General features: G+C 34.8%; 1 protein-coding gene across 1 annotated transcript in view; it reads left to right on the forward strand.

The window, feature by feature from the left end:
• Nucleotides 1-9382, forward strand: part of LOC135844111 (LIM/homeobox protein Lhx9-like) — a 126849-nt gene extending 117467 nt beyond the window's left edge. The window contains exon 6 of the mRNA XM_065362222.1: nt 8352-9382. Within this exon, the coding sequence (XP_065218294.1) occupies nt 8352-8567 (216 nt within the window). The 3' untranslated portion in view covers nt 8568-9382. The remainder of the gene's footprint in view (nt 1-8351) is intronic.
• The last annotated feature ends 5683 nt before the right edge of the window (nt 9383-15065 follow it).

The following is a 15065-nucleotide window of genomic DNA, read 5'->3' on the forward strand; positions in this document are numbered from 1 at the left end:
AATTCCTGAAAATCGAAAAAATTGCGATAAAATGGCAAAATTAGTCCAAAAATTGCTGAAAGTTGCGAAAATGGGTCCAGCATAAGAAAATAAAATTGATAAAATATCAAAAAAATTGTATAACATGATACAAATAATTCTCTAAAAAATTCATGATCAAGATTATGCTGAACTTACAGAAAAGTAATAGAAAACAAAGTTACATTTTAAAAATTTTCCACGATAATCATCGAAAATGACAAAAGGTCGACATAGTAATACCAAAGTTTACTCAAAAGTAGCAAAAATTACTTACACATTCTCAAAATGAAAAAAATAACGCCAACTCGTCAGAAATTCAGCAAAATTGACGTAAAAATTGTTGAAAATTGAGAAAAAATTGATGAAATAAGTATCTTTAAACTTGGGTAAAAGAAAATTCAACTTCATTTTCATTAATTTAAATATTCGCTCAATTTCTCAATTTTTTTCACGGGTTTTCGACCGGATTCTTATGTAAACTTTAGGAAGAAACGTGCAAATTCGTTCAAATTCAATTTGCAGTTTTGTCGAATTTTCTGTCTTATATTTTATAAAACGGTGCCAATAAACCGAGCAATTTTCGTACTACGAGATTTTTATGACCCCTCCCCCCACCCCTCCTTACGATGAATCGTGGTATTTTAAGGTGAAAAATCAGTCTCGAGTGATCGTTCGCGAACGAATGATTCACTGAGAAATCAAATCAGGTATAGACAACATGATGGCGTCTGATGGAACATGACAAATCAATTCGTTTACGAACGATTATCTCATTCTCAGAATCGACCAATCATTCGAGGACGACTCAATCTCCTAATACATACTTACATCAAATCCAGTCAAACAGATCGTGGCACAATTCAACTTAATCGAATCTCATATTTTGTTTTGTGTATGTGGGGACCTTCCCATTTCCTTACCCAAATTCAAAGATATCTTCGAAAATTCCACTTTTCAATGTTTCTCTTCTTTTTTTGAACGTCTTGATTTCTATTTTTATTTGTTCGAATTTTGTGAAAGAGCAGGTAGAGAGATGATGATGTTTGTTGGTACATTGAAATACCTGCAAAAAAGGTGGAGAATTTCGTTTTTCGAAATTTGACTATAGTGACGAGGGCTCAGTTTGGTTTCTAGTTCAATCCAAAATGATTTTTCTTTTTTTTTTAAATGTAACTAAATTTCACCAATTTGATATCCTAAAGCAAACAGGTAAATACAAAAATTCTGATTTAAAAATCTTTAGAAATATTTTTTGTTATTTTTCATTCGTTTTTGACGGAACATGGGAAGTCACATCAGTTTAAGTTTCCCATCATTGGAATACATTGATCGGATTTTTAGCACAAAAAATAGAAAATGGGAAACAGGGTGCTCCAAAATTTTGAAAATTATGAAAATTTCGTCGCTTCAAAACTCTTACATTGAGGAACTGAAATGAATAAGTACTGTGATTTGTGAAACGAGAGACTTTAGATAGGTGGGGGAAGAGAGTTTCAATGCTCTCGAATTGGTTCAATACTTTTGATTGAGCGTGTCACGTTATCTTTTTTTTTAGAGCTGAATACTCAAGTCAACGCAAAAAAAATGAGTGGGGTTTTGATTGATTATTTAAACTTTGGAACACTTAGAACCCCTCCTGCTCCCTTCTAACTCACCATCCCTTCGCTGTCTCCACAGTTCAACCTTTTCAGTACCTATTTAATCAAGAAAAATGTCGAATCGGACACATTTTTCGTTGTTTACAATCATTTTCATGCTGATAAATTCTCTCGAATGGGTTTTATGATATGAAAATTATTCTCTGAAGTTCCTTTTTTGTAAATATTTTGGCTTTTAGTCGAGTCTGAAGAATAATCCAAAAATTACTGAAACACAGATTTCCCAAATTTTAGGGCATTTAACCTCTCCCCTCCTCTTCCTTCCTTCACTCTTCCTACTCATCAGTTCGTCTTCTTCTTCAGATCTTGATAATCGACATATTTTAATTTTTTACTCGAATAAAATTTTCTGAACTCATCACAAAAAAATCAAAATTCGAAAAAATTCTAAACGCAATCGGAATTTTAATTTTTTGCTATGAGTGTGATTTTTATCAAATTTTTTCATGAAATACGTCAGAAAGAGGTCAAAATAAGACAACATAATAAATTTGAACTTTTTTTGATGTTTGGAATCGAAAATTGAATTTTTTCGAATTTTGATTTTTTGTGACGAGTTTATTTCATCCAGTGAAAGGGTTTTTTCAACTTTTTCAGCGGATACGTAAAAATAGGGGTCAAATGGGTCAGCTTCACTACTCAAAACTTTTTTTCATGTTTTGAATCAAAAAATCACATTTTTTCGCAAACTTTCAATTTTTTTAAATCGACTTTTCGACATAATGCCATCCCAATTTTTTAATATGTTATTCAGCATGAAAAGTTGTCCATAATAATTTTTTTTCAGAATTTTTGAGAGTGGGAACGATATGAAAACTACGTTTTGAAACTTTTCGAGCTAATTTTTCGTACGAAAAAAAGTGGCGACACTGATTTTCATGATATCACCTAAAGCTCTTTAATACAAGTATGGAAAAAGATTATGCTCTTAAGAAAGTCATAGCATTTTACGTATGTGTTACGTACTGCGCATGGCAGGTTGGTGTCGTCACGCGGTGGAGGTGGGTGGAGCAACCAATGGGGTGCAACGTTGTACGTGAACAGCTGATTTGATGCTTGCTCGCGCACTGCGCAGTACGTAAAACTTACGTAAAATCCTATGACTTTCTTAAGAGTATAATCTATTTCCATACTTGTATTAAAGAGCTTTAATATCACCAAAAAACCTTTCAAAACCCCTATCTATTGGAAAAATTTCCATTTTAGTAGGTATCGCGGTTATCGAGTTATCCACTGCTGAAATGGATGATGTTTCAAGTTCACAGAAAACTTTGACACCCCCTGGCAGCCTTTAAAAAAGGGCTAGAGGGCTGCGATTTGCGCCATTGGTCATCTCTTGACTTTGGAAGGTCATTCCACAGAAAAAATTTCTGACAAAAATCGCCGACCCCCCCCCCCCTCCCTTACCACTTCTTGGTCGAATTCACGTGGAATGACCCTTGATGAAATTCGCCAGTGATGGTGTTTGAAAAAATTTCACCCCTTCCTCTCCTCCTTCGATATTTTTTTTGTAGTATGTCAATGTGTAATTTTCATTTCAAGAGATCTGAAAAATATTAAAAAGTGGTCCCGAAAAGATTGATAAAATCAGAGAAAAATCATCCCCTTTGAAAAACTATTATAGATACCCATAAATATGTGATAAATTGATTTAAATTGCCCAAAATCAATCTTTTCTGCCGGACACCTTGTATGTAAATACACTAACACGACGACGTCGAAAACTCGACTATGTTTATTTGGCGGTAAGTCAAATAAAACGAAAAGCCTGCTTGCTATTTCTGTTCGCAATTACCCGTAACGTAAACGGTTAAACACTCATTTGAAGTGCTTGTAAGCATAAAAGTGTAGGTATATGTACGAGTAGTACGACGCATCTCTCATTCTCTCTCTGTCTCGCAACGCAAACAGGGAATCCACATGTACATTTGTACATAGGTACCTACATCTATCTCTCTACTCATATAAGTCGACTTCGCAGTCAAAAAGAAGAAAAAGTATAGAAAGAAGGAAAGATGGAAAGGAGAAAAAAAAGAAGAAGAGATATTGTATAGTTATATGTCGTAGACGATATATCACATTAGACGTACCGACGTCTCTAATTAGAGGACGCCACGACGTCAAGAATCGGCACAGCACACAGTTCAAGCTGAAGGGCAGCGCGGCGCGGGGGGTGTATAAGGCACGCGTCCGCGTTGGCGTATTTCTTTGTAATATAATTCCATACTAAACGAACCGCCACTTTGTACCTATTTAATTAATAAGCTTAAAGTTTAAGGCGTGTATACATACACGGATTTCGTTAATGGATCGTATAAGTTATATTATTTGCTCGAACTTGTATATGCAGTGTAGTGTATAGTGTTCGAGATGATGTGTTTTTTATTTCGCTGGCTCTATAGACTTGGATCAGGACCTTTTTTTTTTCCTTTCGAAAAACTGTAGGTAGTAATTTACCACATAGCAGGGTAATTACGGCGATACGATTGGATGGAATTATGCGCGCCTCTATAGGTACCATAATATTAATTGGTACACGGTGTATGTAAAATCCGAACACCACCTCGCTGTTGCGAACAACCTTCTTGGCCAAAAAATGTTTAGCAAGGTGGAGAAAATCGATTTGACGCTGGGTACTGGGTGCAGAAAAACTCGCACCTCGCACTGTAGGTATCCATCGACCGGATACCATGGACACAGAGGTTTAATTAATCGCGCCATAAGAAGTATAAATTTTCGCAACAGCGAAGAATTAGAACGAGCAGGCGGCATATACGGAGTATGTACGAAGTACACGAATGCTCGTAGGCAGGCAGGCAGCTTGCTCGCATATACAAGTCGAGATACGGTTACCAAAGTGACAGGTACAATGGAAAGAATAACGCGTAACATGGTCTGCGCTCTGAATTATACAGCCGCGTATGCATATTAAGTTGTACTTTTTGTTATGTACATGTCATAGATAAGAATAAGAAAGAGATGAAGAAGAAGGAAAAAAAAAACAGCGAAAAAAGCAAAACAGTTAAAACATAAGTTTACATTATAATGAAGATATTGTAGAAAAGCTCGCACGAATGCGTCGCGTTTTATTTACGGGTTAATCGCTACCGACATATAGGAAGATAATTTGCCGGTCGAGAGCGGAAATTTCAAAAATAAAAAAAATGAAAGAAAATGAAGTAAAAAAAAACAAAACATAGCCGCGTGGTAATTAAGTATTCTTCTCATTGTCGATATTACTACTCTACAAAACCCGAGTCGAGTCGAGCCGAGCCACGGAAACAAGAGGAAATTTCGATCAACCGGTATGCTGGGATGCGCTGCCGAGTTGAACAGAATAACAGGATTTTTTTTTCTTTTTTGTTCTTATATTGTGTATTTCGAACTCGATAGTCGCGTATTCGAAGTTTATGTACAGATTGTTGGATGCAGGATGGAGTGAGAGAGACAGGGGTTCACTCAGAGCGTCGAGTCTTTGAGATGGTTATTTAATGCGAAAATGTGGTGATGGTGAATGGTGAAAAAAAATAAGGATATGAAACTTGAAATTCCCGCAAAAATAATTAATTATCAAATGGAGTAGGCAAACTGAAATTTACTTCGCAGACTACATGGTGGTTTCAAATGGTTTTGAAGCTTCCAGCTACTTTTAGGAAATTTAAATTTTCCAAAAAAACGCCATACAACCTTTCAAAAACGTCGCTGGAGGCTCCAAAACGACTTGAAATTCACTAGCACAGCAGTCAACTTCATGGCGTATTGAAATTAGTTTGCAGGATGAATTTTGACTCTCCATCTCAGTTTGATGCAATTTTAGGGAAATTTCAAGCTTCAAAAATCTACTGGAGGCTCCAGTAATTTTCAAAAAAGTCGCTGGAGGCTCTAAAATGACTTGAACCCACCTGAAGTCGTCTTCAGAGGGTGTTAAAATTGGATGTAGAGTAAATTTCAGCTTTCCATCTCCGTTTGATGAAATTTTGTGAAAATTTAAAGTTTCAAATATCTGCTGGAGCCATCAGGAATTTTCAAAAATTCGCCGGAGGCTCCAGAACGACTTGAAATTTACCTGCAGTACCTCGTAGCGTATTGAAATTAGTTTCTAGAATAAATTTCAGCTTTACAACTCCAATCTGATGGAATTTTGTGAGAATTTCAAGTTTCAAAAATCTACTGGAGGCTCCAGTAATTTTCAAAAAAGTCGCTGGAGACTCTAAAATGACTCGAACCCACCTGAAGTCGTCTTCAGAGGGTGTTAAAATTGGAGTGTAGAGTAAATTTCAGCTTTCCATCTCCATTTGATGAAATTTTGTGACAATTTAAAGTTTCAAAAATCTGCTGGAGGCTTCAGGAATTTTCAAAAAGTCGCTGGAGGCTCCAAAACGACTTGAAATTCACCTGCAGTACCTCGTAGCGTATTGAAATTAGTTTTTAGAATAAATTTCAGCTTTACAACTCCAATCTGATGGAATTTTGTGGGAATTTCGAGTTTCAAAAATCTGCTGGATGCTCCAGTAATTTTCAAAAAAGTCGCTGGAGGCTCTAAAATGACTTGAACCCACCTGAAGTTGTCTTCAGAGGGTGTTAAAATTGGAGTGTAGAGTAAATTTCAGCTTTCCATCTCCGTTTGATGAAATTTTGTGACAATTTAAAATTTCAAAAATCTGCTGGAGGCTTCAGGAATTTTCAAAAAGTCGCTGGAGGCTCCAAAACGACTTGAAATTTACCTGCAGTACCTCGTAGCGTATTGAAATTAGTTTTTATAATAAATTTCAGCTTTACAACTCCAATCTGATGGAATTTTGTGGGAATTTCGAGTTTCAAAAATCTGCTGGAGGCTCCAGAACTGCTCAAACCAGGTTGAAACCGTTTCCAATCGATTTGGCATGTCGAAAATAGGGTATATCCCAAATTTCAGCTTTCTTGGTCAATTTGGTAAAATTTTGATTTTTTCCCTCATTTTTGGCCTAAATTCGATTTTCAAAAATTCACCAAAAATCGAAATACGCACTTTAGCACTTGAAATTTTGACAGGTGATAAATTTTTGCATGATGTTTCGACCTACTTTTGTAAGGTTTGAAAAATTTCATGCAAGTCCTATGTTGAAACGCAAAATCTGCGATTTTGGCTGACCTGTCAATCAAAATGGCCGCCATTTTGTAAGTAAAGCCAACTTTTTTTTTGGGAAAGTTTGCTTTAAAATGTTCCTTAGGATGTCCCCTTTAAGAAAAAAGTTGTCCCGGATGATCGGCGGCGGGGGGGGGTGCAATTACTCCTATTGCCACATGCCGGACTAATGAGAAAAATATTTATTTATTTATTTATTTGAAGAACAAAAAGAAAAGCAATCTGTTACAAAATAGTAACATTTGGCTCAAAAAAATCGTCAAAAATCGATTCAAGAAATGGATCAAAGCTGGAAATTCTGGAAAATTTTTGGCAAATTCAGACAAAAACCGGTACAATATAAAATCTAAAAATCAATATCAGGACAAAGTCAGAGCATATAAGCAGGAAACAGCCAAATAGAAAGAGTAAAAAGAACACGTTAAAATAAAACAACGACAAAATTTTTGAGAGAAAAAAATTCCAAAGAAGAAAAAAGTGACATATTTTACATCTCAGAGCCTCTTACAAAATTTCAAAACCCGAAAGAGGCACCATGGAAGAACTTTTAGGACATTTTCAAAATGAAAAATAGGCCAAAACAACCCCCCTTCCTCTCCACCCCACATCCCAAATATCATATTTACAAAATTACGAAACAAATGTTTCAAAAATTTGTATCATTTTTGATTGCTCAATTTTGATTAAAAATGGCATTTTGAAAATTTGAAAAAAATGGCTTCTTTCTGACATTTTTGAAAGAGATGCATCATCGGGCAAAAAGAAGTACTTTTTCTGACCGGAAGACCAACAGTCTCAATTTTTCCATCATATAAATAAAATTTTGAAAAAAAAATACACGACTCATTCAGACTTTTTGGTGATGCTTTTGGAAAGTCATCAAATACCTCCCTCTCCCCTCTCTCAATTCAAAAAAAATTATTCCCAGCAAAAAAATCATCCTAAAATACAAATAAAGGTGAAAAATCAAGTTCGATACTGAATTATTTATTGATCAAAAGAGCTTGATTTTTTTTTCTATTTTAGACAGTGAATATAAAACGCAAATTTTCAATTGATTAATACAAATTTTTTGAGCTAAATGTCAGACCTTTTCAGTGCTATTTCGATTTTCAGAATTGTTTCATTAGAATGCAGAATGTTTTCAGTACTTTCATCATTTTTAGCACCTGAAAAACACCCTGAACTTTCAAATAATCCAAAAATAGATTCAAAATTTGATAAGATTATTCAGACATCCCCCCCTTCCCCTCAACCATATATTTATTTTAATAAATCGAATAGAAAATATTTTTTGCACTCGACGTACCAAAAAATGAGCTCAAATTATCCCCCCCCCCCCCGATTAAAAATAGACTCAACGAAAAATTATCACGATAACGATTTTTCTTCATCAATATACTTACCTATACTATTGTTAATTTACCTAAAATTCACCAAACCTACAAACACGTGGAGTCTCCTTGCAAACCACCCATTAAAATATTAAATAGCTGACCATCTTCACATCGAATCTAACCAACATTATTATTTTCTGTCCAACACAGGTATGGTTTCAAAATGCTCGAGCCAAATGGAGGCGAATGCTGAACAAGCAGCAGGAGAATAACGGTACCAGTATAAAGAACATGGACGACAAAAGTTGTTCGGATAATAGTAGTTCAGCTTTAGAATCGGTATACCATCACGGCCCAATGGGTATGACCAATCACAGTCCTCAACATTATCTAAGTCCTGCATCTTTAGACTGTAATTCATCTTAATCTTACACACGTGCTGTATACCTATAATAATAATAATATAAAATAATATACGAACCGCAACAAACACATCACAACAAAAGTCGAGAGTGAGAGATGCAACAAATATTCCTTGTGTTCTCTAAGTCAACATGTTTAGTTTTTTTTTTTCCTCTTTATATAGGTATATAATCTATTTGTTCGTTATTATTTTTTGTTTTTTTTCTCTCTCACTCTTCATTTCGATTACATATACTTATACGCTATTATTTATATGTAAATCGACAATCACTTTGAGACAATATTTTATGCGTATTAATTTTTAAAAAAATCGACAATAATATCGCCACATTATAATTATACATGATTCCATTTCGACAAACATTCCATTTTGACGAACGATTTGAGAAGAAAAATTTACCCAATGATAATTTTTGTCCCAATTATATTTTTCTAGTTAAGATATTAGGTAATTTATTATCGTACCTTTACGTGTGTCTGTGTATGTGTCCTCTCGTATGTAATATATGTAAAAAAAAACAAAGAAAAAAATTACGCTTGTATTTATAAAATGCAAGAAGAGGTTCGTCTCGTTTTTCCTTTTCGAAGAATTTTTTTCTCTCTTTCTTCCTTGTTTTAAAAATATATTGTCATTCATATTATTGCAAAAAACGTGAAAATTTTGTACAGAATATACAATTTGTGTTATTTTATTATATAATTTTTTTTTTCTTTGTATAAATTTGATCTCGGGAATTTTACGTCTATATAAATGAATTGATAAAAAATTGACATTTTAATGTTCATAGTGTGCAATAAATTATTGTTTATTGAAATTCGCCCTGTGTTTGTATATTTAATCTAACTACATCATTTCTCTTCGAAACAAAATGATACTCCTACAACTTCTCCTTCTCGAGAAGGAAAAAAAAAATCTATTCTTCAGTTCGCGGATTTCTACTATGAAGGGAAATAGACCAGGTAATCGCTTTCAATGTGTACAAAACAGAGAATAGAGAAGAACCCAGTCATTCGCATATTCACCTTTCGTCATGGGCGTCTGCGGAGAGGCGTGGTAACCGGCATTATAAGGTAACACCTCTTTGATGTTTTTAAATTTAATATTTCCATGCGCGAACCTCTTCTCTATACTTCTCGCTACATTATACATCTTTCCAACTACACAAACCGCGAGCTTACATGGCCAAAAAAAAAAATCAAGTTTTCTCAATGGTCTGACAAATGAGCCAATAGATTGGCACCTAATTGACTGACAAGACGAGCGAAATATCGTGACGAAAACGTAAAAGGAACCTAAAAAACCACACCATTCGTATACACATAATTAATATAAACACATCCTCTTCGTCTCTCTCCCTTCGCCATACCGATTCGAAAATTATACGAGTTAATTTAGGAAAAAAATCGACATTTTCAAAATCGTTTTTTCTCAAACGATTGGATTCGATTCGACCTCGACTAAACATATCCGATTACATCCAAAATTAACGCGAATAAAAAATATACTTAAAAACCAACGCGTATTTCTGCAAATTTACGATTTTCTTATACCTTTTTTTCCAACCATAAAATGGTATATTTTTGCGAAAGGACGCCCTCGAGATACGTTAAAATATCATTTTGGCCATATATACTAAAAATGACGATAGATAAGATATCTGCATCATCGATATCAATTTAATAACAATCTTATCTCATGTCTTTGGAAACCTGAAATTCATCATCTCGATCATAAAAGCTCCAATACTCGATTTGTTCTCGTCATACCTCAATACCTCTGCTGGGAATCTCCTCATACACGAGTCGACCTTGACAAGAGCGAAAAAAAAATTACAAAATATCTTCCAAACATGATATATACCTATACGTATGAGTTGTTGGAAACGTGGACAATCGAAAATGTACCTATCACCTCTCTCATTGCACGCCCAATGTACGCACCAATACAAGCCCATATACAACGGCAACAACCATATAAAACCAGTTAACCGAGTGAATGGACAAATGAAAGAAGATGACCAAGGATAAGAAAAGTACACATACTCGTACAATGAGAGACCTTCGTCGTCGTCATCGTCATCATCATCGTCGTCGTCCACCGTCGTCGTAAATGCGAATGTGCGAGTTTTGTGCCAAACGACAATTCAACTTGCGCGTCTCTAACCTTGACTTTAATAAAAAGTGAAAATTGCTCTTTAGCAAGTTGCAATAAGCAATGCGCGTACATTATTCGAAAGTACATACACACGAATCGGTTCACGTATAGTATGATTGTACCTGCAGGTCCCCTTATAAGTACTCGTGCGTAGGTAAGTTACGTATTATTGTGTATTGTTGCAGATCTGGCTCAGCAATCGATGGGATAAAATGTCGATGTCGTGTGTAATGATTGATAACCATGATGGAATTTATACGAGTATGAATGTATGAGCTGAAGAAATCGAAATTGTAGCGTCGAATCGATTAGAAATTCGCATAAATCTACCGAAATGTATTCATAGTCGACAGATGAAGAGCCTTAGAGTAAGAGAGGGTGTAGAGGGGTGTTTATCTTGGGCACAGATTTGCTGCATATAGCTAAAAAAATGAATAAAAACCAATTGTAGGGTCATACGTATTATGCAAAGTGAGAAGGGCTTTTCTAGAAAAATGATGGCCCTTTTCTTCCCAGAAAAATCATCTTCAGATCATGCTTGAAATTGCTCAGGAATCTTTAGGCAGCCAGTCCATTTCGATCGATGTTCACTCACACCTCAGAACCAAATTGAAATACATTTTTTTCGAAACTTCCTTCATTTCCTTCTTCAAATCCCCTCTCATCCCACCTACCAATGGATTGTGACAAATTTCAAGACGACCAGAAACTTTCAGCAAGAGTATACTTACCTACATTTAAATCCATAGAATAAAAAGAACAGCTTCTGATGCAGGTGTACTTTGCAGGACGAATTTCGACTCGAACTAGAGGCTTCGGATTGATTTGAAAGTGGTCACAGCATTTTGAAATTTTGGAAATTGGATTATTTAAGCAAACGAATGAACTGAATTTTTGGAATTGGAAAATTTTGAACACCCCCCCCCCCCTCCTACATCACCTTCCACGTTACCAGAAATTAAAAATTGATCTTCCATAGCTGATTTCTCAATTTTTGTCCAACGTTTAAAAAATATTCTAAAATCTTTTTATTGAAAATGGTCATTTTCTGGCAAAAATCTGTACCATAGTTGAATACAGAACAGAAGTAGTAGAACTTTTGGATTTTTTCCACAAATATTCAAACACCCTGCCCATAAGATGCGAGAATATATTCCAATAGATGACTAAAAATTCAGTTTTCAGTCATATGTAATTCAAAAATATGGGGTGACATGAATTGATTTTAGAAAGAGGGGAAGGGTAAATGTAAATTTAAAATAATAGTCGGGGAGCCTGCATAAGTGCATAAGGATTTATTCCGTTTTGAGCAGTTCTGGAGCCTCCAGCAGATTTCTGAAACTCGAAATTCCCACAAAATTTCATCAAAAGGAGTTGGAAAGCCAAAATTTACTCTGCAACTAATGTCTTTTGGAGCCTCCAGCGACTTTTTGGAAATTACTGGAGCCTCCAGTAGATTTTCGAAACTTGAAATTTCCACAAAATTTCATCGAACGGAGATGGAAATCCGAACTTTACTTTTCACTCCAATTTTAACACCCTCTGAAGACGACTTCAGGTGGGTTCAAGTCATTTTAGAGCCTCCAGCGACTTTTTTGAAAATTACTGGAGCCTCCAGTATATTTTTGAAACTTGAAATTCTCACAACATTTTATCAAATGGAGTCAACAAGCTGAAATTTATTTCGCAGACTAATTTCAATACGATGAAATTTCAAATTTTCCAAAAAACGCCATACAACCTTTCAAAAAGTCGCTGGAGGCTCCAAAACGACTTGAAATCCACCTGCCGTCGACTTCGTAACGTATTGAAATTAGTTAGCAGAATGAATTTCGGTTCGGTTTTCCAACCCCATTTGATGAAATTTTGTGGGAAAATATTTCGAGTTTCAAAAATCTGCTGGAGGCTCCAGAACTGCTCAAAACGGCTTTAAACAGTTTCCAATCAATTTGGCAAGTCGAAAATAGGGTATATCCCAAATTTCAGCTTTCTTCGTTAATTTGGTAAAATTTTGATTTTTTCCCTCATTTTTGGCCTAAATTTGATTTTTAAAAATTCACCAAAAATCGAAAAAGGCACTGTAGCAATTGAAATGTTGACAGGTGATTTCGTACAAGTCCTATGTTGGAGCTCAAAATCTGCGATTTTGGCTGACCTATATCAATCAAAATGGCCGCACATTTTGTAAGTAGGGCCACTTTTTTTACTCCCCCTTTAAGAAAAAAGTTGTCCAGGAGGTTCAACGGGGGAGGGTGCAATAGACCCTTATGTGGGCTCCCCGACTATAAGGCGATGTGTTTTTTAAAATTTCAATCGCTTACGAAACTTGTAGACGCTCATAAAATCAGAACAAGTCAACGTGTCATCACATTTTTGCAATTTTTCGTAAATTAATCAATTCTTGCATCTTATGCAGGGTGTTTTAGTACCCGGAATTCTCGTTATATATTTTTCTTAGGGGGGGGGGGAGGCGGCACTGGAAAATTGTATCAAAAAAAAAAAAAAAAACGAGTGAATTTTCGAACTCAGCATCATTGACGAAAACCTCACATAAAATGCATACACCTCATTCATTTTGTTTTTTTCGAATTTTGATCATTTTTGAGTATTGACGGGTGAAGGGGGGGGGGTGGAGTGTTAGACGAGTTGGCCTATATCGAAAAAAAAAGAGTAAAAATATTCGAACTCAGCGTTTTTGAATAAGTAACAACCGATAACTTCCTTCACACTGGAAGTTTTTTTTCAATCTCGATGAAAATTGTAGACTCTGAACCTCCCTCCCCCACCCCAGGGATGCCTTGGACGCGCCTTCAGATTTCGGATTACTAATGGAAAATTGAGTCTTTCACAGAGGAAGTTCAACTTCCGAGCTTTTCTGATTTTTATTACAGGTTATAAATCATCGATCTATTCTCAAATTTGACAAATTTTAAAAAATTTCCATGCTCACCTCCTCCTCTCCCGAAAGTTAAAGAGAAAATAATCCATTCGAGGGGACCTGTAGGAAGGGGAGGTTGAACGAAATCGAAAGATTCTACCTCATTTTTGGCTTGATTTGGAGAGGAATGAGCGTAAGTAAGTATGACACTGTTTCAAAAATGTTGAGTAATTTTCGATCATTGAAAAAAAATCCAACAAGGACTTTCAAAAACCTACGAAAAATTTAAAAATGAAATTAGGTGGATGAAACTGGATGGGGGGGGGGAGGTTAGGACTTGTTTCCAACAAAAATCTTACATTTTCAACTTGATTCTGAATTTTCCATCAATTTAAAAAAAAAATACCCACTACCCAATAAGATAAGGAAAGATGAAGATATCAACAGAAAACTGTAAAGAGAGAGCAACAATACACTTTGATCTTTTTTTTTCACTTTCCTCATAGAAGAAAGGTACCTTTCTACCTACAACATATTACTTGAGGGTTTTCATAATTATTAATATTTTTGATTGTTTTCAAAGACATTTTAGGCTATCCCAACTGATCATGGTTATTTCAAAATTTTAGTCCTCGCTGCTCTCCATCTCAAGTGTTTGGCTTTATCGAATGAAAAAAATTCTAAATTTTTTGGTTTCAAATTTCAATCAATGTTACATTTGGTGAAATTTTGGCATTAAGCTCGATCGAGCAACTTTGAATGATTTTTGAAATTCTTAAAATTAATTATTCGAAGTCTTAAAGATTTTGGCAAAACTGAATTTCAAAATATCAGGGTACTCGCTTTGCTAAACTTGAAAAAAAATGAGTTTCTTTATGGCTCAAATAAAATCAATGAAACCAAAAAAAAAAAAAATTATTTTCAAAATCCTAATAATTTGTAAAAATTTTTATATTTTTGAACGTCAATAACGTCATTGCACGATTTTATGAGAAAAAGGAGAAAGAAAAAAATTAGATTTTTATGGCTTAAGTAAAAATTAACGTAACCAAAAAAAATAAAATAATTTTAAAAGTCCGAATAATTTGTACAAAATTTTACATTTTTGAACATCATTGCACGATTTCATTTTTGCAGAGGAGAAGGGAGAAGAAAAAATGAGATTTTTATAGCTCACATAAAAATTAACGAAACCAAAAAAATAAAATAAAATAATTTTAAAAATCTGAATTATTTTTTTTTATATTTTTGAACGACATTACCACGATTTTAATATTGGAGAGGGGAAGGGGGAAGGAATTAACACTCGTACTTATTTCAAAATTTCCACCACATCATTTCGACATCACTTCACAACTTTTCTCCATCGTTCATCCTCGACTTTCCAAAACAAGTTAATGAGCAATAACAGCCCATTCCCATTATACATATAACTAACCCAAAACTTTGATGGGAAATTCCTTCCACC

Source organism: Planococcus citri, chromosome 4 (assembly GCF_950023065.1).
Source record: "Planococcus citri chromosome 4, ihPlaCitr1.1, whole genome shotgun sequence".
NCBI classification, from domain to species: domain Eukaryota; kingdom Metazoa; phylum Arthropoda; class Insecta; order Hemiptera; family Pseudococcidae; genus Planococcus; species Planococcus citri.